General features: G+C 44.1%; 1 protein-coding gene across 1 annotated transcript in view; it reads right to left on the bottom strand.

The window, feature by feature from the left end:
* Positions 1–21,941, bottom strand: part of BMPER (BMP binding endothelial regulator) — a 292,874-nt gene that overhangs the window by 93,900 nt on the left and 177,033 nt on the right. Inside the window, exons 8-10 of the mRNA XM_088464418.1 lie at positions 19,247–19,356; positions 17,504–17,644; positions 5,389–5,493 (exon numbers count right to left, since the gene is read on the bottom strand). Of these exons, the coding sequence (XP_088320544.1) occupies positions 5,389–5,493; positions 17,504–17,644; positions 19,247–19,356 (356 nt within the window). The remainder of the gene's footprint in view (positions 1–5,388; positions 5,494–17,503; positions 17,645–19,246; positions 19,357–21,941) is intronic.

The raw sequence follows: 21,941 nt of genomic DNA, 5'->3' as shown, positions 1-21,941 counted from the left end.
ATGTGAATGAAATTAAAAGCTTTCTACACTACATATACAAAATCTTTTTTTTTACATTTAGAACCAACCTGACATTTTTTTCCTTTATAACTGCTAGATCAACGTAATAGTCATTTAAAATCTTTTGCAAGAAGAATCCCCTCCCCCATTTTTTTACTGACTACAAGGTAGTTCAGTCGATGACTAATAAGTGATAGCATTCCATCGCTTCTATGAATTTTCCAGTCAGCCTGTGTCTTTTTATGAGGTTTCCAGTGTAAGCCTGAAGTGGCTGAAAGGGAAGAAAGAATGGAAATCTGCTATTAATGGACCAAAAGAAATTCCTTGTGTGTCTCTATTGAATTCTATGGAATCTAATTAAATGAGTTACCTTTTCGCTCCTATTATATTTAATCATTCTGACCTTGGTATAAAGCAGACTATTTTTTTTTTTTTTTTAAATGTATAATTATCCACTTTACAACTAACAAAGTTTGTAATGTGTTACTATGTAGCAGTCAAGATTTCCCATGATCTCTGTCTGGGAAAAATGCAACTAAAGTTAAAGGAAAAGTGAAGTTTCAGGCTATTTATTGATCAGGCAAACTGCAATTGGATAAGACAATACATTTACAGTAGATAGACATGCTTTTTAGATACAATTGTATCCAGCGCTCAGACCAAACCTTAAAGGCCCCCATACACGGTGTGATACAGCAGCCGATTGGAACGATATTGCTACTATATCGTACTGTGTGGGCCTGATATCAGCCAGTGCGTGCTCCCGTGGGATCGTACATTGTTCCTCCAGATCTTTCTGCATGTTCAGTTGACCTGGGGATGCGATGTACGATCCCATGCAGCGTAATTCGGGTGGGGGAGGGGGGTCCCGGCATATTGGGTGGTCGGCCACCCAATCGCTCCATGTGTGGAGACCGCCCGATATGTCAGCCATCGGATCGCAAGTCGCATCGCCAAGTGCATAGCACACTGTGTATGGGGGCCTTGGCTGTTATTGTAGCCAATTTCAATCAAAATAAATAAATCTACCTGGAAGAAAGATATTCTCTGAAGCTCCTCTTTAATGTCCTGTTTCATTAACTATTTAACTATAAATGATAGAACTATGGGGTGATTCAAGGTCCAACGCTATTATGATAATGCAGCAGGAGGCATCACGCCTCCTGCATGCATTACTGTTCCAAGCTACGTCAATGGATGCAGCATCGGAACATCTGCTAGATCTTCTGCTGGCTGAGTGACCCCATGCAATCACTCAAGTCAGCAAACGCAGTTGCTCAAAAGAAGCCAGGAAATCTCTGTCAGCCGACAGAGATCCAGGCCTCTTCCCTCCCCCCCAACAGCATAGACACACCTCCATTTGGTGAAGTGGAAGACGTCGCCACCCACTCCCTGGCCAAAAACAGCAGCAGACTATCAATCACTGACAGTCTGCTGCAGCTCTGCGTGCAATTACGCAGGACCCGTACTGCACATGTACACTATGGGTCTTGCACCAGCGCAGAACAGCACACTCGGAGATGTGCACTAACCATCGCGTTAGTGCACACCTCTGAATTAGCCCCAATATGCACAGCTGCAGCGGAATCAGTTGTGTAACGCTGAATTTCATTGCAAAATGTTGGTAGTGGTCATCTATCTATGCCGTTCTAATCTGCCATTATATAAATACTGTAACATGCAGAGGCATCATCTAAGTATGTGTGATTCAGGTTATGCACTCATAGAACATGTGCTGGCTAAGAAGAGTTCTCTGCTCTTTTGAGGGATACCTTACTCTTGAAAAAAGCTGGCTAGGCTGGTGTAAAGCATTAGTGTATTGCTGACTGCAGGGTCAGATTAAGGGTCACATATGTCTGGAGCTGAAAATGATTAAGGGCCTATTATGGGAAGCAGAAGAGGTGTGACTGGAGCTTTGTGGGTGTGGCCAGTGCCACGTAGGCATGTACACCTCCTATACTATCATACAATGTTTCCCTAAATATGTGAAATAATAAAAATTGCTTGATTTTGTGAGGTAAATAGAAACACAATTTTACTACTTATGATTTATGGCTGACTGTGTGGGCAGCTAAAGGCTGGTCAACATCATGCGGTCATGATGATGGGCCTATTTTTATGTGGATCGCCATCTGCCCCATTGTTAATTTGGCCTTGGCTGATTGCCATCAACTTAACAGAGAGTTTTTTCACCATTGCTGCCATCTATCCATGCACCTGCTTGCTTTTCCCTGTAGGGTGCACCTCCCTCATACTGCAGGCCAGAGGGATCATCACCTGGTGATCTATCTGAGAGCCTCCAGAGGCTTACTACTATACGGGAGCCTTGTGCTTACCTGACACTGCAGAAGCAGTACTACCAGAGCCGACAGCTAGATGGGATTTGAGCCCACTATCATTGCGAGGCTACTGCAACCAAGGATACCTGCACCTCCCTCACACAGCACACGAGGATACCTGCACCTCCCTCACACTACCAGCCTGAGTGATTACCATCCGGTGCACTATTCCAAAGCCTCCAGTAGCTCATTACTACATGGGAGCATGTGACTACCATCATTTCAGGAGCTGTAACCATGGAGCCTGCAACTCACTTCAGTCCAGTGGATGAAACCTGAGACCGCTGTTACCATGTGGCTGCTGCAGCTTGAGTCCTTTCCAGCTAACCTCTACACAGCTCCACTGCAGGTACATTTTACCGGCGCATAGTACCTTATGTTCATCCCACCACTACATCAAAAGGTGTACTATTATATGAGTGTCTTTTTGCTCCCTAATACCAACATTATCCATTGGGACATTTGAGGAACTTTACCATTCCTACAGATATAACTTACCTGTTGTATCTGGCCACTGCTTATCATCCCCACACATGAACCAGTGGGTTCCCGTCCACCGCCCATTTGGAAACATGGTGACTATCATATATACTGTATATTCGCACCTTGAATCAGGTACTATTGCATAGTGTCACTGCATGTGACCTCTACCCTTCACTCATTGGACCGCTAGACAACATTTCTAATAGAGCAGAGTGGTATATTCATGCTTTGGCTTTATGCATTAAGGATCATATTCCTATGATCTATATTTATTTATTGTTTATCTTTTGATTCCCACTTCAGGGACCAGTGGATTATTTTATGTAGCATTTGCTAACTATTAGTATTAAATTGTTATTATTTCACCATACACTGGTTACTATTCCTTCTATTATTATATTATTCATTTTGTAGTCTCTCACTAGTCTGATCCCTTGGCTTGGACCTAGCACTTCTCTCTTTCTTTTACATTTGACTCCTTGGGGTAGAGCAGGAGCCTCTCAGGAAGGCATTCCGTAATGGCCGAGCCCCCTGTATCCCCTGGAATTATTCCCTTATGTGCCACCATGTCCTTATTTGCTTTCTCTACAATTTCTCAACAAGGAGACCAATTGGAAGTTTCAGTTATGAAGACCAGTCCTCCTGCTGACACAACACTAGCGAATCTAAAAGGTTTGCCTGATTAAGTTGTACATACAGAGACAAGGAGGAGGTTGCACATTTATATATCACAACACCTCTTGAAGTATATTTTATACCTGGACAGAATTCAAGAAGAAGGAATGATTGCTGATAGGAGGGCTCCAACCAGTAAATTGTATACTTATAAATGTTACACCCTAATTGGAAGTGTAACTGTCATGGTTGTATGTCTGGCAATGGTAGGTATACATTAAAAAGGCAGTAGTATGGAATGTGTTTTGTTCTGTGTAGCTCGTTTTGCTGATGAATAAATCGGACACATGTGTAAAGCACTTTATTAAAATTATACCTTTTTAAAACAGCAAATTCTTTCTATGAACACTGCAACAGGGGTTCATCAAGGTGGATTGATTTAATATAGATTTAGTGCCTTAAATTACCCAACCACTCTATTTATGTTTTTTTTTTTTTCTATTTTATTTTGCAGGAATGTGCCGGATCCACATTTTAGGATTTGGTAGGAAACATTCCGAAGTGGAAACATTTACAAAAGATTCCACAAAACAGTAATTCTCTGATTTGCACGTTAAAATTAAGCAGACACAGTCTGAATAAATTATCTAACATACATTTTAACTAATTGAGTTATGCATACTCTCCAATACATCCACAGGAGAATTAGTATTTTGTTGGAGAAAAAAGCTTAGCACAAAGTCACCAGTCGCCACCCTAGTAAAATCTAAGTGGGGCCTGGTGATACAAGGCCGTTCACTCTCAAGGCTGCTGCTTTTCAGAGAAAATGCAGGGGCAGGCATATGCATATTTGCACTTTCAGTTCTGGCCCAGTATCTATTTAGCATTGGCAGACACCATTGCAGAATTCATACTTACCTACTTTCCCGGAACCTGCAGGAGGATCCCGATTTTTTGGGTACCCCCCGCACCCCCGGAAGAGTAGGCACTTCACCTGCATCCTGCCCACTTCCTAGTGAATGGGGATAATCTTACCGTGAATATGCGGTCAGGGGTGGAGCTTAATGACGCAATTATCTGATATTTGAGTCATTTGGCTCTGTGCTCTATATAAATGTCCGCGATTTGCCACATTTCGTCATGAAGGAGTGGGGCCTAATGACATAATCGTCCAGCCCTGCCCCATCATTGCCCACCTGCATCTAGTTAAGGAGCTTTCTCCCGGGAAGCTCCATTTAATTGTCAGCAAGTATGTTGCAGATGCATGGGCTGCACCGATAGTAGTCTCCATATCAATAATAACTAAGCTCTACCTTCAAGCTATAGGTTTCTATGTTGAGCCCCAACACCGCAACCACAGTGCAACAGGATAAGATAGTCACCAGGAGAACACAGAAGCACAGCTCTTCACCATATCCTGGAGGAGGCAGGAGGGAGCCATTTTTAGCAGGCATTGACTTATTCATGATATTCACATGCAGGGCCGTAACTAGAGTAGTGCAACCTGTGCCATGGCACAGGGCACCGAGGGCAGGAGGCGCTGTTTGGGCTTGTCAAATTTCCCGTTTATTATCATTCTCACTTGTAGCTTCCTCTTCTTTTATCCCCAGCATATCCTAGCCTCCCCTATCTCCTCCATGGCCCTTCCCCATGAGGCCATGACCCTTTTTTCAGGTGCTTATGTCCCTACTTAAAAATGCTCTGTCTGGCAAAGGGCACCAAAAAGTCTAGTTACGGTTCTGTTCACATGTGCTACTTATCATTTCACCTGCATGCTGTGAGGAGATCTGTAAAGAACGCACCATTGGGGGTACCCAAGGACAGGCTTAAAATTCAGTGCAATAAATATTTATTAGTAATAAACTTAATTTAATACATAGAAAACGCAATAAAGCCACTTGGCTGAGCGATTTAACTGCATATACTTACAAAACGACAGTGAAAAACTTACTTGGGGGCAGCTGTTGACTGGAATGCATTGCTTCTTGCGACATTCTGTCTTGCTTTTCACACAAGAACAGATGGTGCAGTTGACAGAAGACCACATCTCTCCATCCTGCAAAAAGAGCCAAAAAGTGCAGCCATCAGCTGAGGCTTTCAACAGCTTGTGATCCCAGTCATGTATCAAACTACAGGAGGAAAATAATTTCATTCCCAGGGGCTTGTATCATTATGTAACCTAAATGATGACTTATGAATAGGGTCTTTTTTTTGTATAGACAATATTTGCTTAAAGCAGAAGAATTAGCTTATCCTATTAGAGTCTTTAGTGTATTCTCACTGCTAATTGTGTAGTGTAATTTATGTTTCCTCCTATGTGTTTTTTAGGAAGCATGTCCTATGGTTAAAGGAGAGCAATTATAGTCTTCTATTTCCCTTTCCCGTCTCTATGTAATATTAGAATTACTCATGTACTGTAATTATATTATTTGAAAACAATTTTAAAGATTAGACATTTTGCAAAAAAACTTATAATTCTATGTAGGTGCAATCTCAATATATTACCTCCTAAACATGAAAGTTTGCTTATATAGGCTGTAAATTCATGTGGAAGCTTCATTTTAACATTTAGATTTTAGTTCACAATAAATTCTCAAATTGGCTTATAGATTTCCAGTCAGTGCAACTTTACATGTCAATTAATCATTGAGTGGGGGAATTCAATAGCTGCCGATGGCAGCTTATCAATTGTTTGCCGATTGGGCGCAACTTCATTAAGTCTGTTCACAGGCTCCTGAGGTGGCAAGCAGAAATCTGCAAAAAGTTGTCTGTTTGGGCGCCCAAACTACCATTTGGACACCCTAACCAGGACTTATGGGTTCAGCCACACTAAGGGCCTGATTCAGACCCGGTCGCAAGCGCTGAGCGCTCGCAACCGGGTCGATGTTTGCACACTGGGCATGCGCATGATGGAGCCGGCTCTGTCATGCGCATGCGCGAGACCCGGCTAGCGACGGGTGCTCCATCGCTCCGTGTCTCATACCAAAGGGGGCGAGCTGTCGATGGTGATTGCCTGCTCGCCCCGTTTGGCAGGCGGGCAGGGGGGGGTGGCTGGCCAAATGGAGGTGTTCCCGAAGGAACGCCTGCCGTTTGGGGGCGGCCCCACTGACATCACCAGTGATGTCAGTGGGAGAGCTTCCGGCTCTATTAGAGCCAGAAGCTCTCTGGGGCTTGCGGCCACGAGACCCTACCACAAGGGTATCATCGCAAGCCCGATGCAAGCTCGTCTTGACCATCGCGACCATCAACCTGGCCGCTCGCAATAGCTGTGGGTTGTCACCCACAGCTATGCAAGCGGCAAGGAGGCCGCACGAAAAAAAAAAAAGCCCTGATTCAGAGCGAGCGCTCATTCAGAGCGTCCGGCTCTGAAGCAGGCCCTAAATCCGGTGCATTTTGGCGCGACAAGCTGGGTACTTTAAAAGGGATGACTGCTTAATTGAACACTCCTCTAGAGCAGAAGTACAATGTAATCTGTATGTTTTGAAATAACTTTCTATATAGCAATCGTCATCGTGTTCGTTAGTGAGCTGTAACTTTGGAAGTATATTGCTATAATCCTTTGACTTCACTTCAGGTATCTTGACCCAAAATAGTGGTACACTATTCACATATTGCACTACACCACCCAGTGGCGTCACTAAGGGGGTGCGGGGGGTGCGGGCCGCAACGGGTGTCACCCTCCAAGGGGGTGACACCAAAAGTTGCACACTGATGCCCGCACCCCCCGCCGCCATACTCCCGCACCCACCCCCGCCGCCATACTCCCGCACCCACCCCCACCGCTAGTAATAAAATCCCTCTCATACAAGGGGCTGCCCTACACTCATCTGCTCCAGCCTGGCTGTCACGATCGGAGAGCTCCGATCGGGCAGCGTTACAGGCACTAGAGTTTGAATGAAAATGGCTGACGGGGGAGCTGCGGCGCATGCCCAGCTGCAGCAGCTCCTACCATAAGCCTTTGCGGAGCCGTCATTCATCACTGACAGCTCCGCCTCAAGCCTGTTTGCAGCCAGCCCCGCAGCCATCCAGGACCAGCACCCGCAGCCATCCAGGACCAGCAGCGAACAGGAGCATTTGCTGGCATGCCATTCCTGATTGCGGTGACAGTAAGTGAACATCTGCTATAGCATGCCCATTTATAATTATAACATCTATATCTAATATCTATCTGCAGTGTCAGAAAAGTTTTATATATATATATATATATATTATATGTGTATATATATATATATATACATATATACATATATATAATGTGTGTGTGTATAATATATATATATATATATATATATATATATATATATATATACACACACACATATATCAGGGGCAAACGCAGGATTTTTAAGGGGGGGTTTCCATTTATAAAATATATATATATATACACACATATATATCAGGCCCAAACAACCAGTCCCAGCCAGCCCCTGCCGCAGCCAGACAGCCACCCAGCCCCAGATACCGAGCCAGCTCCTGCCCCACACTGCCAGCCTCTGTTCCAGACAGCCAGCCCCAGCCCGATAGGCAGCCTGCCAGCCCCTGCCCCAGTCCAATAGCCAGCCTCCCAGTACCTGCCCCAGACATCCAGCCCCAACCCCACACTTACCTGCTGCTTGTAGTAGCTCCTCAGTCAAAAGCTGCGGCTCAAAGACCTCTGCTGTCAGTGGCGCGGCATAACGTCTTGCGCGCCGGCCGCCGGGTCTCACCGTCTCTCTCTCCAAATGAAAAAAACCTATCTTGCAGGCTTTACACTGCAGCATAGCGGGCGCGTGGGTCGGGAGCGGCGGTGCCGGTCGTGCGGGCCCCCCTCTTTGTCCGGGCCTCCAGTCCAGTCCCTGGTGACCACCGCGCGCTGCCCGGCCACTGTCGGTTCAGCTGTCAGCGTTTCCGTGACAGTAGGTATGAAAGCACCTGACGCAGAAGCGCTGACAGCTGAACAGGCAGCAGCTGGGCAGCTCTGAGGGTGGCCCGCTGACTATGCAGAGATGGAGACAAGTCTGTCTCTGAAAAAAAAAAAATAGTTGGTCAGGGGGGGGTTTCTGTGTACTCAGAAACCCCCCCTGCATGCGCTAGTGTATATATATATATATATATATATACACACTATTCAGGGGAGTTTTAAGAGAGGAGGGGGCCCGTGTGCAGAATCTGTCCTAGGCCCTCCTCTCTTTCCGGTGGCCGGAAGCACTGAGCCAATTGAGCGCGCAGCGCCACAGCAGTAGATTCTGGGCACTAGTCTGTGCGCAGAGTCTAATGTGCATGCACAATACGCTGGGAAAATGCCAGCGGTGGCCAATTAGTGTCAAGGAGGTAGGTTTAAAGCTGAAGACACAGGGCTGGGAAATGGTGAGGCTGAAAGACAGGGGCTGGGGAAGGTGATGAGGCGCTGCAGATGGTGATGAGGGGCTGAGGAAGGTGATGAGGGGCTGAGGATGGTGGTAAGGGGCAGAGGATGATGGTAAGGGGCAGAGGATGGTGGTAAGGGGCAGAGGATGGGGCAGAAAAATGCTGAGGTGAAGAGAGCAGAGGACAGTGATAAGGTGCTGGGTGCTCTTGTGAGTGAGAGAGGGAGCGGGACTAAGGGCATGATTTAGACCTACTCGCTAGGCTGCATTCGCACGCAGCCTTAAGGAAAGAAAGTATCCAAATGTCGTGATCGCACAGACATTAGGATGCCTCCTATGTCTTAACGTGCAATCGCCGGGTGAAGTTAGTTGCCCACTTGTGCATTTCATCTCTAGGAAGTGTATGAAAATATTGGTACCATCGGGAGACATCGAACCTGCACGCAGTGCTTGAGGTAGACCTTAGCCAACCCCAAGCACTGCGAGCACCACTGTCTTTATTTCTCTCGTATGACGTGTATGCTGACACTGCATCTTAATTATGCACACCCTTTAAATGGTGTTAAAACGCACTGACACGCCTACGTACGCACATCCACACCCCCGTTTCCCTTGTCTGTCCCCTGTCACCACCCACAAACGGCCCATTCTGTCACTCAAACTAGCAGGCTGGCTATGTGCTTGAGCGATCGTCTCCCAATTGCAGTGTCTGGTTCGCGCACGCGCACTGCGTGTTTTATGCATGCGCAGTTTGCAACAATCGGCCGGGTGCGTTTGAATGCTGCCTAGCAAGCAGGTCTGAATCTCCCCTTAAGTTCCAACCCACTGGTCTGGACTTTCTGGAGCGGCTGGAGGCTCGTCTCCTGAAATTAGCTCCGCAGCTATCGGTGACTTCCCAGAATTAAGTCACTCAGGCTTTCTAGGAGACTGGGTGGGAATCAATGTTTGCTTTATTTTTTCCTGCGGGGGCAATCACTGAATCAATTTTTTCATGTATAGGTTAATGTGTGCTTTTTCCCTGTGGCGGCTGTTGTGTGTTTTTTTTTCTCATAGGGACCAATGTTTTTTTCCTGTCAGGGGCCAATGTGTATTATTTTTTCCTGTAGGGCTAATGTGTTTGTTTTTATTTCTGTAGGGCCAAGTTTTTTCATTCTTGTGTCGTTTTTCTTCTGAGCATGAGACTGCGTTGCACCGTGCATACGTCCCGATGGTGTTTGTACAGAGTTGCAGTACAGATGCAGACGCACGCACCAAGTAGTGTAGTGTATTAGAAATGTGTTGGGCCTTCATAGGTGGTTACAGGAGGAAGGTTAATTAGACGCAGATGTAACTTAGCATCCACATGTTATACGAGTGACGTGGGTCATGTTATTGAAGTGGTCGTGTAGAGAGAGTGAAATTGCTCACACTGGAGGCCATACTCAGATGGATGAGATGCAGGTAACATAGGGCTGGTAAAAGTTTCAATGGTGCCACCGATAGTGACATCTAAAGACGCACAAAGCAAGATTGCAGCATCTGTAGACACTGAAAGTAGGCGTCTCAGTCCTTGTACATTCTGACACATGGATGTACACCTGGGAAGGGCATTGTAGTGGCATTAGCCTAAAGGAGGAGTGTTCCCACCCCTCTTCACAGACCCTGCCCTCATTGGGGCTGCTTCCATAAACTTCCCGGGCTGGTTTTTCATCCCAATCCATCCCTGCCCCCGCTCACCAGTCCACTCCCCACTACCACCCCCGCTGCGGGGGCGGTGAGGATGGACTGGCACCAGCAGCGTTTTGGTTCAGTTGGTCCTCTTTACCCAGAAAGTAGGGTATGATGTCATCACGCCGGCCTCGTGCCACCTGGCATTCTGGGAGAAGAACTGCAGCGCTGAGTACTGGACTGGTAGGGGGAGAGAGCGCAGAGCTGCGCACCTTGTTCCTGATTTCTTTTTTGGGGGGTGACACCATGAGTTACAGCACCGGGTGACACCAACCCTAGTGACGCCTCTGACACCACCAATGCTGTTCAGATATGCTACATATTTATTTCTTAAGTACAGGTTTTTGACACGCAGAGGCATTTAGGGGGAGGTGCGGGAGCATGCCGGCCTCGTTTTCTTTGAGTGGCACAGGGGCTGCGTGCATGGATGCAGTTTTCTGCCCTTGCAAGCCCGGTGCCGTCCATCATTACAACCGATGGTCACAATGGTGATTCCAGCCTGCGACCTCAGTTCCAGTGCTTGGATCGCAAATGCAGCAGGGAGTGTCATTCACCTCCTGCTGTATTTGCATATTAGCAAGGACAGAATTGCAAAGCTGCTTGCGTGCAGATTTGCAATTCAGTCCTAAGCTGAATCACCACCATTATTTGTAACATGTTGGCATCCTGGGTTTCACAACACACTGTCCTACTTTTAGTACATGTGGGTGATCTTACAGCCTTTTGTGTTTATTATTATTATATACGACTGCTGGAAGTTAATATTCCAGCAGCTGCTGGCATGGGCACCAAGAGGGTACTGTGTGGGTACTAATTACCCGGGCCTGCTGGAGGGGCCCGGCGGGACCCGGGTCCAATGCCATCCCCCCTCCTCCCTTTCAGCTGAGAGCAGCCCAGCACACTCTGCTGTGTGCTGGGCTGCAAAGGGAGACTGCTTCCTGTGATCAGGAGGATTTGCACTGGGCTGAGGGGCTCACAGCGCCCCCCCTCCCCAGCGTGCAGAGGCGCTGGTTTTTTTTCTCTTAAGGGAGCCTGGCCACGCCTCCCCCGGTTAGGCCATGTCCCTTTTACCCAGGCCAGCTCTAGGCGGCCTTGGCTGCCGGGCTCAGCCTAAAAGGATTGCTCCCCTGTGCTGCGGCTACAGGTATTAAATCTTGCATCAATCTGAATGCTAGGAGCACAATGCAGCCATAGGCAGCTCTTTACGGCCACTTAGACTGAATGTCAATTCTAATAAGATTGCCCACAGTCTGCACCAGGCTCCCCCCTCACCTAGGCAGCACAGCCTCAGCTGAAATGGGCAATCCTCATCATCACCCACCCAGGGGCGTATCTACCCATTGGCCAGGATGGCACTCGCCAGGGGAGCAGACCAAAGGGGGGGCGCCGTCCGGCAGTGCCACCAGCAGCCAAGGGGTGGACTACCCCCGCTACTCCCCCGGCCCCACAAGTGCAGGGCAGACCGTAGTGAGAGCGGTCTGCCCTACACAGTTTATAAACACACAGCCGCCAGCTGTGTGTTTGTTATAGCAACTAGCCAATGAGAGTCAGACAGACTCTAAATGGCTGCTGCGTCGTCCACAGAGGGAGCTGGCTGGAGCTCACTCATGAGCTCCATCTTCCGGCTCCCCCCACAGCAGATGATGGAAGAGACGTCAAGATGTATCTCACATAGTGGTAGACGAGCCGGGACTCAGAGTGGACAGCAGCGGTCGCGTCAGGAGCGGGGATCAGGTAAGTTGTATTTTTTTCTTCTGTGTGTGTGTAAGCCTGGCACAGCACGGGAGGCACTGTATAGGGGGTGGCCGCTACTGGGGGCACTTTACAGGGGATTGCCCACTACTGGGGGCACTGTATAGAGGGGGCCACTACTGGGGGCACTGTATAGGGGGGACTACTCCTGGGGGCACTGTATAGAGGGGAATACTCTTGGGGGCACTGTATAGGGGGACTACTACTGGGGCACTGTATAGGGGGGACTACTACTGGGGGCAATGCAGCATAGGGAGGATTACTACTGGGGGCACTGCATTGGGGGGGAGGGGAGCGCCAGTCCATTACATTGCCGGGGGCGCTTGGTTCCCTAGATACACCCCTGCACCCACCCCCTGTTGGTGACAGATCTTTATATTCCTGCAAGAAGTAGTTTATACAGTTACAAAAAAACACCCATGTTAGTTAGCTCATTATGCAGCATATCCAATTGGCTACGAGGTCTTCCCAGAAAAACACATATATGTAAAGTAACAAGACCTCCCACGTGTTTAATGTTCTCTATTTCATTCTAATTTCCCATCAGGCCAGAGCAGGAAGAACACTGCTTCTGGTTCCAGTCAGCTAATCGTGAGTCCCAAGACCACGCCGATTCACGGAAGGGATTACCAACACAGTGGAGATTTGGCAGCACACCCGCTACATCAAAACATCTCAGTCAGGCGTGGTATCACCATAAGGCATACTGCCAGGGTATTTACCATCACAACAATAAGGTATACTATACTAACCTTTTTCAGTGGTGTGACTGCTCAGCCTGGGTGCATTTGACTCTTGTAATGCCAATAGGCAACAAGGGTCATCTAACTCCCTTGCAGATGAGAGCAGCTACCCACTTCTACTGCATATTTTCTGTGAGCCTATCCCCACTACTCTCTCATCATCTGTCTGCTACATAGCAAGACTTTTGAAAGCAGAAGTGCAGAGATATAGCAGACTCTACTAACTCTCTCCTTTATAATACACATCCTCACAAACTGCTAATTTATGAGGATGATTAACGTGCTGATATGCTCCCTCCTATACAGAACAATATTGTATAAATGTAAATAAATACTAAGCACTGCATTGAAGTGATTAATGCTTGCGGATTGTGATCTCATTCATATTTTCTGTGTGCTTAAAATGTGATATTGGTGAATATAATTCATGGGGTGCTGATATGCTCTCCTCCATACAGAGCAATATTATATGGTTTAAAACAGAGTTCTAAAATTTCACTTGAGAGATATACAGTATATTATTAGGTTATATTCTCATTCAAATTGTTTATACAATTGAGATGCAATATTATCAGTGAGTCCCATTCAATGTACACTCACTGTGATATGGTGTATATGCCTAAAAATGTGAAGGTATATCTTATTAGGTATACTTGGATTGTTTTTTGGTGCCTGACTTTTACCCAGGGACATGATATATGAGCAATACTCATTAGAAGACCAACATAGTATTGTTCAGTCCTGTGGTAGTAACATTTTCACCTGAATAAAAAAGTGTTTCTACACTTTTTGTGTTGAAAGGTATGATAAGTACATACCAAAATACATTATTTAATAACATTTTATATCTTTAAATGAGAGTGGAGATACATATCACCCTGTTCTTTATTTTAAAATGTATAAATAAAATATAAAGTTTTAACTACAATCAATATAACATTTACAAAGCATGTCCGGCACCAGAGTCTTCTACTGTTGCTCTTAGCAACACAACTTGCATGTTATTGAACCTCTTTTGACTCTAGGGAGCACCAGCATCCCAGTTACACAAGGGATTTGTGGTTCTTTCCCCCTATACACTCTAATACTGTTGGTTTCTCAACATTCTGAATAAATCCATTGCGGAATCCTTCCCCCCATTCCCCCATTTTTCCCTTTTGTGAGTATATAGACCACTGTTTCCCCTCATGATCATTAGACTGCTCCTCATTTTACTCATACTGTCCCAGCATTAGTTATAAGATGGTAGGGCTGGCGAAAACATGGTCAAAAATTGAGTTGCGTAATGTGATCAGATTTCTGTGTCTAAAGGGCACATCAGCAGCCAAAATTCATTGCCTACTTGTCGAGGTGTACGGTGACAACATTGTGTCACGGAAACAGTTCTTGGTTTGGTGCACTGCCTTTGATAACACTGTACAACAAATTAATATGTTTAATTTGTTTCCTTTCTAAAAATAGTCATACATTACTAATTTGAGGTCAAGAAAAACCAAAATGATTTCAGAATGTTTTTACTAGCTCTATTTTTTGAGCTACACTACTTGCATTATACTGTATGAACATTAGTAATATAGTCATAGTGAAAAGCTATTTTAAAATAATCTGATATTTTCTTGAAAGATAATAAATAACAGTTGTTTTAATTCAATCAATCACAAATAAGAACACAAAACGAAACAAACATACAGCATATGAAACAAACATACAGCATACGAAAGTACTATCTAATATAGTGGCCTATTCATGGGGGTGCTTTCTTTTTGCTTGTCGCTTGTACTCCTCTTTTGGGACATCTCTTGTCACTGTCCAACAGTAATGATTCACCTACCCTGATATCTTTGTTGCATTGATGAAATGTCTTGGTGGAATGGCTCATTATGCTTGTCACTCAGTGCACCACAGTTATCTTGTGTGGGTAATCCCGTGAATCACATATATTTGAATAGGGGAGGGGACAAATAACAGATTCATTTAATTGGGTAATTAGGCCCCACCCCTCTGCGCGGAACGCAGATTGCTGGTAAGATTCTCTCCATTCTGCCCACTTCACTAGGAATACCCCTACAACGTCATAAATGGGCTATATCTCGGAACTCAGAGCTAACTGAGACTTTTAAATGTCATATTCATTCTTTGCATGCTGAAATCAATTAGAAGTAACTATTTTCACATCGGAAACATTTTCATTGTTGTGCAGTGTAATGGCAGGACAGATGTTCAAGATGAGCAGCAATCAGGTCAAGCACGTCCACCACAGATGACAATTTGTGCTGCATTGAAGGTCTTATTCAGGAGGACAGATGCATTCTAGCTAGTGATATTGCTGATGAACTGAACTTCTCAGTGGGTGCTGTGCTCAACATCATTCATGAGCAACTGAGGTATAGGAAAAAGTGTTCAGGCTGGGTACCGAAGTAACTCACAGAAGTTCACAAAACCAATAGGATGGGATTGTCTCTCGTGCACTGGACGCAGTACCATTAGTAGGGAGTGCAATTCCTGCAGTGTATTGTTACAGGCGATGAAATGTGGGTGCATCATTTGACAGAAGAGATGAAGCAAGCATCCATGACATGGAAACACACATTGTCCCCACTTTCAAAGAAATGCAGAATAACTCCATCAGTAAAGAAAGTCATGGCGACTGTGTTTGGGACCACAAGAGCGTGCTTCTTGTTGATTTCCTTACCAAGGGAGAAACTGTGAATGCTGTCCGCTATTGTGACACAATGAGCTGGTTGCAAAGGTCAATTTGTTGAAAACTGCCTGGGTTGCTGCAAACAGGCATCGTATTGTTGCACTATAACGCCAGGCCACACTCAGCCAACCACACACGAGTTGCTACAGTGCTACCATTGGGAGGTACTAACCCATCCTCCCTACAGCCCTGACCTGGCACCAAGTGATTTCCATCTCTTGGACCATTGAAGAAGCACCTGGGTGGAAGATGATTTACAACCAACGGTGACGTTCAGCAAGCCATCATGTCCTGGCTTCAGGCGCTGGACACTGATTTCTTCTATGCCGGAATAGATGCCTTGGTGTACCATTGGAACAAATGCTTAGACAAGTATGGGGATTATGGGGAAAAATAATCTGTACCAAGGCCATACTATTGATTATATGCATATGTACGAGTTGAACAAATCTATGCAATGAGAGGTCTTGTTACCTTACTTATTGAATCACCCTTGTGTATGGGTATATATATATATATATATATATATATATATATATATGCACACACACAGTAACGTTTCTCTTTAAACTATATAAATTTATTTTATCCCAAAAATGTCCCCAAAAATTTTATTTTTTTAAGTAAATTGCATAAACACTAGCTATATAAACTTCACTCAGGATAATTTTTAGCTACTATTTACATAATTTGCTAAGTAATTAGTTATTTTATACATAATTTGCTAATAAAACAAATCAACAATTTTGTGGACATTTTTAGAAAAAATATTAGTCTGTTAAGTAGTTAAAGCATTAACAAAAATGTTTTCCTTCTTTTATTAAAGAATGTCGTTTTCTATGTATCCTAATATTTAGGCACAAAATACTACACTTTGTGCTCTCTTGGTTTTTTTATACGTATTTTCCAGAGATACAGCATCGTTATTAAATTCACTTTTGTTGTATGTTTTATGATTTTGGGTAGTAAGGGCGCAACCAATTAGTACTTTTTCTACATTTATTTTTTCCATTCTAAAGCATATCATACATATCTGTGTTTTACTCTTATAGCCTGCATTTATAGCTCATTATAAGAACACTTAATAGTAACTTACCAAAAATAAAAAAAACACAGTAATCTGATCTATATTTATAAGTACAGGTTGAGTCTCCCATATCCAAAATGCTTGGGACCAGGGGTATTTTGGATAACGGAATATTCCGTATTTTGGAATAATTGCATATCATAATGCAATATCTTGGGAATGGGACCCCAATATACACACAGAATGCATATATGTGTTATATGCACCTTATACACATAGCCTGCAGCTAATTTTATACAATATTTTCAATAATTTTGTGGCTCAAGCAAAGTTTTGTACATACATGAAATAAATTTATGTTTCATTTACACCCTATACACACAGCCTGAAGGTAATTTTATACCATATTTTTAATAATTTGTGCCTTAGACAAAGTTTGTGTACATTGAACCATCAAAAATCAAAGGTTTTATTATCTCAGTCATGCCAAAATTATTCCGTAATTCGGAATATTCCGTATTTCGGAATATTTGGATATGGGAGACTCAATCTGTAATGTATATTATCGATAAACGAAAGGATTTTTGAAGTAAGATAACATCTATATTTATATGTAATGTATATTATCGATAAATGAAAGGATTTTTGAAGTAATTGTATAACGTTTTGCACAAGAACACAAAAAATACTCTCATTTTGACTATTTGTCTCTGATTCTATTATCATAACTTCAATAGGATCATCAGTTATTTTGGATGTTTATTGATAACAAAATATCACTAAAGCCTTACCCTAAATATCTTGTTTCCTGACTTGCAGACTTTCACTTCTTCAGCAGGGACATAGGAGACGCACTCATCACAGCAGTGCTCTTTTCCATTGCTACAAGTTCCAGCAGGAGAACACTTCCTCCTACAAACTACAGAAGAGTCCTAGATAAAAAAAGAGAATTATGTGAATGTTTTACAATAAAGGACAATCAACAATAAGAAAACCATAAATTTAGGCCCTGAAAATGAAGCACTCATCGATGGTTTCTGGCCGATGCCATTGATGGATGACTGTGAGACAATATTTATTTTTCTCTGTAAAGGAAGGAGCTAAGCCCCGCCCCCAGCAGCTGCTAAACCCCACCCCCATTTTGACTGGCCTGCGGTCCAGCATCCCCCGGCAGTGGTGGCCATAGAGGGTTGCAAACCATCGATGGTTTATTGTAGATGGTTTGTGTGCCATCGATGGTTATCACTAATTGGCCCATTGATGCTAACCATCGATGGACACCTCACCGATGGCCATCCCTATCATGTGTGAATAAAACTACTGCATTAACAAGTGGACACATTTAGCTGCCCATAGCACCATTCAGCTTTAAGCTAGCATTTATCATCTACATTCTATAAAAATGATAGGTAGAAGCTGACTGTTTGTTATGGTCCATTTCATACATTTTCCCCTCAGTGTGTCATCAGCCACAACCTGAAACTTAAGTTTTGTATTGTTTTCATTTCACGTGTAATGGCTGCTTTTTCACATAGTTTTTGATTTGTATTTACATGTACAATTGTAATTTAGGTTTAACACTTTTACTTTGATTTTGCTTTATTACTGCACCCATCATATGTGAACTTTTTTCTTTTTGATTCTACTTCAGGTCATGCTTAAAATATGCATTTTCATTTCTAGTGCACCCACCTGGCTATCAAAAGCAAACAAATAAAAATATATATTGAAGTGCATACTCTGACAAGTATTGATTACTAATTAATAATCCAGTCCCAGATGTGTCTTGGCTGGCATATAAAACAGGACCATTATCCTAATATCTTCTCAGACAATGATGGCGTGGAGGTCATCACAGTAATGTCAAGGAGACGTTACAGAAGTCATTTGTCTCTTCAGAGAGGATAGTTAAGAACAATTGAGTCACGTGTCTAGGCAGTGCCTGCCAGGCCCCAAATGCCAGATGCTTCGGTCCGGCCGTGAGAAGGCCTGGCCGATCAGCTCCACCTCCCAGTATGTTTAGACTGGGTCATGGAGGGGTGGCAATGCCCATTTTCTGTTCGCAAGTGTGCCTGCAGCACAAACGCAAATGATTTCCTGGGGCATATTAAAGCCCCTTTATGTCCTTGGGTGCTGCTCACTCATACACAAAGCATATATTAATGCTGTATTCTTTATCGGATTGCTATGAGACAACTACCATTTTTCTTAACAAACCCCGCTCCATCTCCTTGATTTCCAGTCCTCATTACAATATATTTGGCATCTTCCTCTCCTATTTCTTCTCTGACTTATTGAACAGCAACATACTAAAAAAGAACAGTATTGTAAAAAAATCCTAACAATACGCTTCCACTTTAAGGTAGGCTGTTATGCTTTAATCACAACTATCATATGTCACCCAATCTCTCAGTTCCAGTGTCCTCAGTATCCAAGGTTTCAGCCTTTTGTTGTAGCTGGACAAGTGACACATGCGAGGAAAATGCATCCAAAGGGAAAGCTTATACAGTATTTGGCTGCAGGTGTTTACTTACCCTGCAGGTGCATGTCGTGCAGCTGTCATGCATAAAGCTAGAGTTATTGTCGTAGACATCACTTCGAAATAAGCAGCTGCCAGAAGGCAGGTCAAACACTTTTCTTTGGCCTAAAATAAGGCAATAAAAATAGATGAAAATATGATGCAAAGGAATACATTTCTCCTATTAGCGTACAATTTGTTTATTTAAAAATGTAGTTTTATCAGACAGTTGAAATTAAAGAAACAGTTTATTAATTCTTTCATAGGATAATTTTTTTTCTGCAAAATCTGAGGTTTTTAATATCAATTAACTAGATGCCGCCGAGATCTAGCTTGGACTTTGTTCAGTTCCTAGCTGCTGAAGGTCTATTACAATGAACCTTACACTGGTCCTGATTCAGCAAAGAATGCAGAAGCTAATGCGCATGCAATCGGTCGATGTTTGTGCTCTGTGCTTGTGTATGCATCGCAGTGCGCGTGTGTGAACTAGCAATTGCGATGGGAACTGCGATTGCTGAGGCCACGCAGACCCACAGTCATTGACAGGAAGTGCTGTTTGTGAGTGGTGACAGGGGAGTGGTCGGGCGAACGCAGGCATGCTAGTGTGTTTTAACGCCGTTGCAGAGGCGTGCATGACTTTGCCACTGCGTGGCCATAAGCATCCATAGCACTGATAACGTGCATGGCTGCTAGCAATTTCTGAGTAAGGTCAGGGCTTCTGCAAGTGTGCATATGGGTCTGATGTTACACAATGTTACCGATGATTCGCTATGTTCCCGTAGTATACGGATGTGAGTAAGGGGAGATGGGTTGTCCTTATGTCAGGCTGCGTTCAATGTGAATGCAAACAGTTAAATAGCACCGTTGATATTAGCAACTGCGGTGTGTGCGTATAAGCAGAATTGTGAACCGTAATGAATCAGGCTCTCTGTCAATTAATACATAAACGTATTCCCACTGCAATATTTCTGCTGCGAGCATACAGATGTAGAACAATTATTTTAGATGAATTAAGTGATCAAGTGATTGTCACACAGTTTATCACTCACGGGGACACACTGCCATTGTTATTCTATCAGTGCCAAGCTCCGGAATGCAAAGGTTGGTAAATCTGATAGCTTTGCAGCCCCCATAGAAACCTATGCAGCTACTGTCGGAAATGGAGATATCTTCTGCAGTCCCTCCTTCATACATTAGGGGTTACTTAATATTTGCGGATATCTCACAATTATTATTTGATAGGTAGGCACCAAAATCTCCTATTGAAGGAGGGTGCAAATGAAGACACGTATTGTGCTTAGCCTATATTCAGCATGTGTCTCATCCTCTCACTGCTTGTCATCAGAAGAAGCAACATTTTGCACCACCCATTCACCACATGGCAAAGCAACTTTATTACAAATATAATTTGGCCCAATTTCACAGAAATATGTACAATCAAACTGCATTTATGCCATGACATAAATGAACCCTTGGAGCTTAATTTGTACTTCCATGCGAAACCTTATATTAGCAAAACAGGTCTTTTTTGTTACTACTTCAAAATAAAAGAACTACAGTACTGTAAGTAAGAACTAACTATTAATAGAAATGCTTCATTTGTAACCCTTATCTTTGTCTGTCTGTTCTATCTCCTAGAAGTGTTTCCCTGTAAGTACTATTCCATCAGAGTGATGAAGGGAGGGAAGATTTAGCAGGTGGCAGGTATTATAATATATTACATAGATTGATATCTACTGTGACTGCATAGAAGAATGAAATTATAATAAGGATGACAATTAATTTGATGTTTTAAACACACAGAGGTGGTGTTATGCAGGACTGGCAGATCCACAGTATGATGAGATGATGATCAGTGTACTGAAAGAGTGAGCAAAATAATACATATAGAGCCATATTCATTATCCTTTATGGGCCCGTTACACATGCAGAAACAATAGTTTCCACATGTTTATAGTTATCGGGCCCATTCATAATTAGCGACTGCCTAGTATTCAGAGTACTCAAAAAACTGAAAGTTGTCAGATAATGCTTGCTGGAACCAACGTCGTCTTCCTATAGGAAGGAGATCCCGGACTGTGAATAGGGATCTGATTGTATCCCTTCGCAGGCATCGCACTGTGTGCCCTGTGACTGTGCGCATGTGTGAACTCAGGTCACACATGTGCACTGGACAGACATGGCAGTGGCACATATCACTGCTACTTCTGTAGCAGTCTTAAGGATCGCAGAGAGAGCTGCTTTTTGGAACAGCTGTGCCCACACCTGAGCAAAAATGTATCCACTGCCACAATTTGCATCCCCGGTGATTAATAGGCCCTATAATGCATAGCTGCCGACTTCCTGGCTGACCTCTCCTAGAGGAGGCAGCCAGGTCATCACCGCTGGGGGTAGTGTGAGGGTGGGTGGCATTACATAGGGGGGAGTACAGGGGTGTGGCACGGCATAGCAGGCAGTGTGGGGGGCATGGCATCATGGCCACGCCACGCTATACAATGCATAGAAGACTGGCATTGTATAGTGGGGGTGTGTGGCTATGATGACACGATTCAGCATGAATCACGTAAGTTGCCGCCCAGACTGTCTACTTCACCCAGTAAATAGGAGGCTGGCGGACGGATACGGGATACTTGCTCACTTTTCTGGGCGGCCCTGAGCACCACGCGGTTTTCGGGAGCCTCCCGGCCATTGCGAGGGAGTAGGCAAGCATG

This window comes from Taudactylus pleione, unplaced genomic scaffold, assembly GCF_031769625.1.
Source record: "Taudactylus pleione unplaced genomic scaffold, aTauple2 ptg000054l, whole genome shotgun sequence".
Taxonomy (NCBI): domain Eukaryota; kingdom Metazoa; phylum Chordata; class Amphibia; order Anura; family Myobatrachidae; genus Taudactylus; species Taudactylus pleione.
The sequence above is the reverse complement of the archived record's forward strand: the minus strand, read 5'-3'. Positions and strand labels throughout refer to the sequence as shown.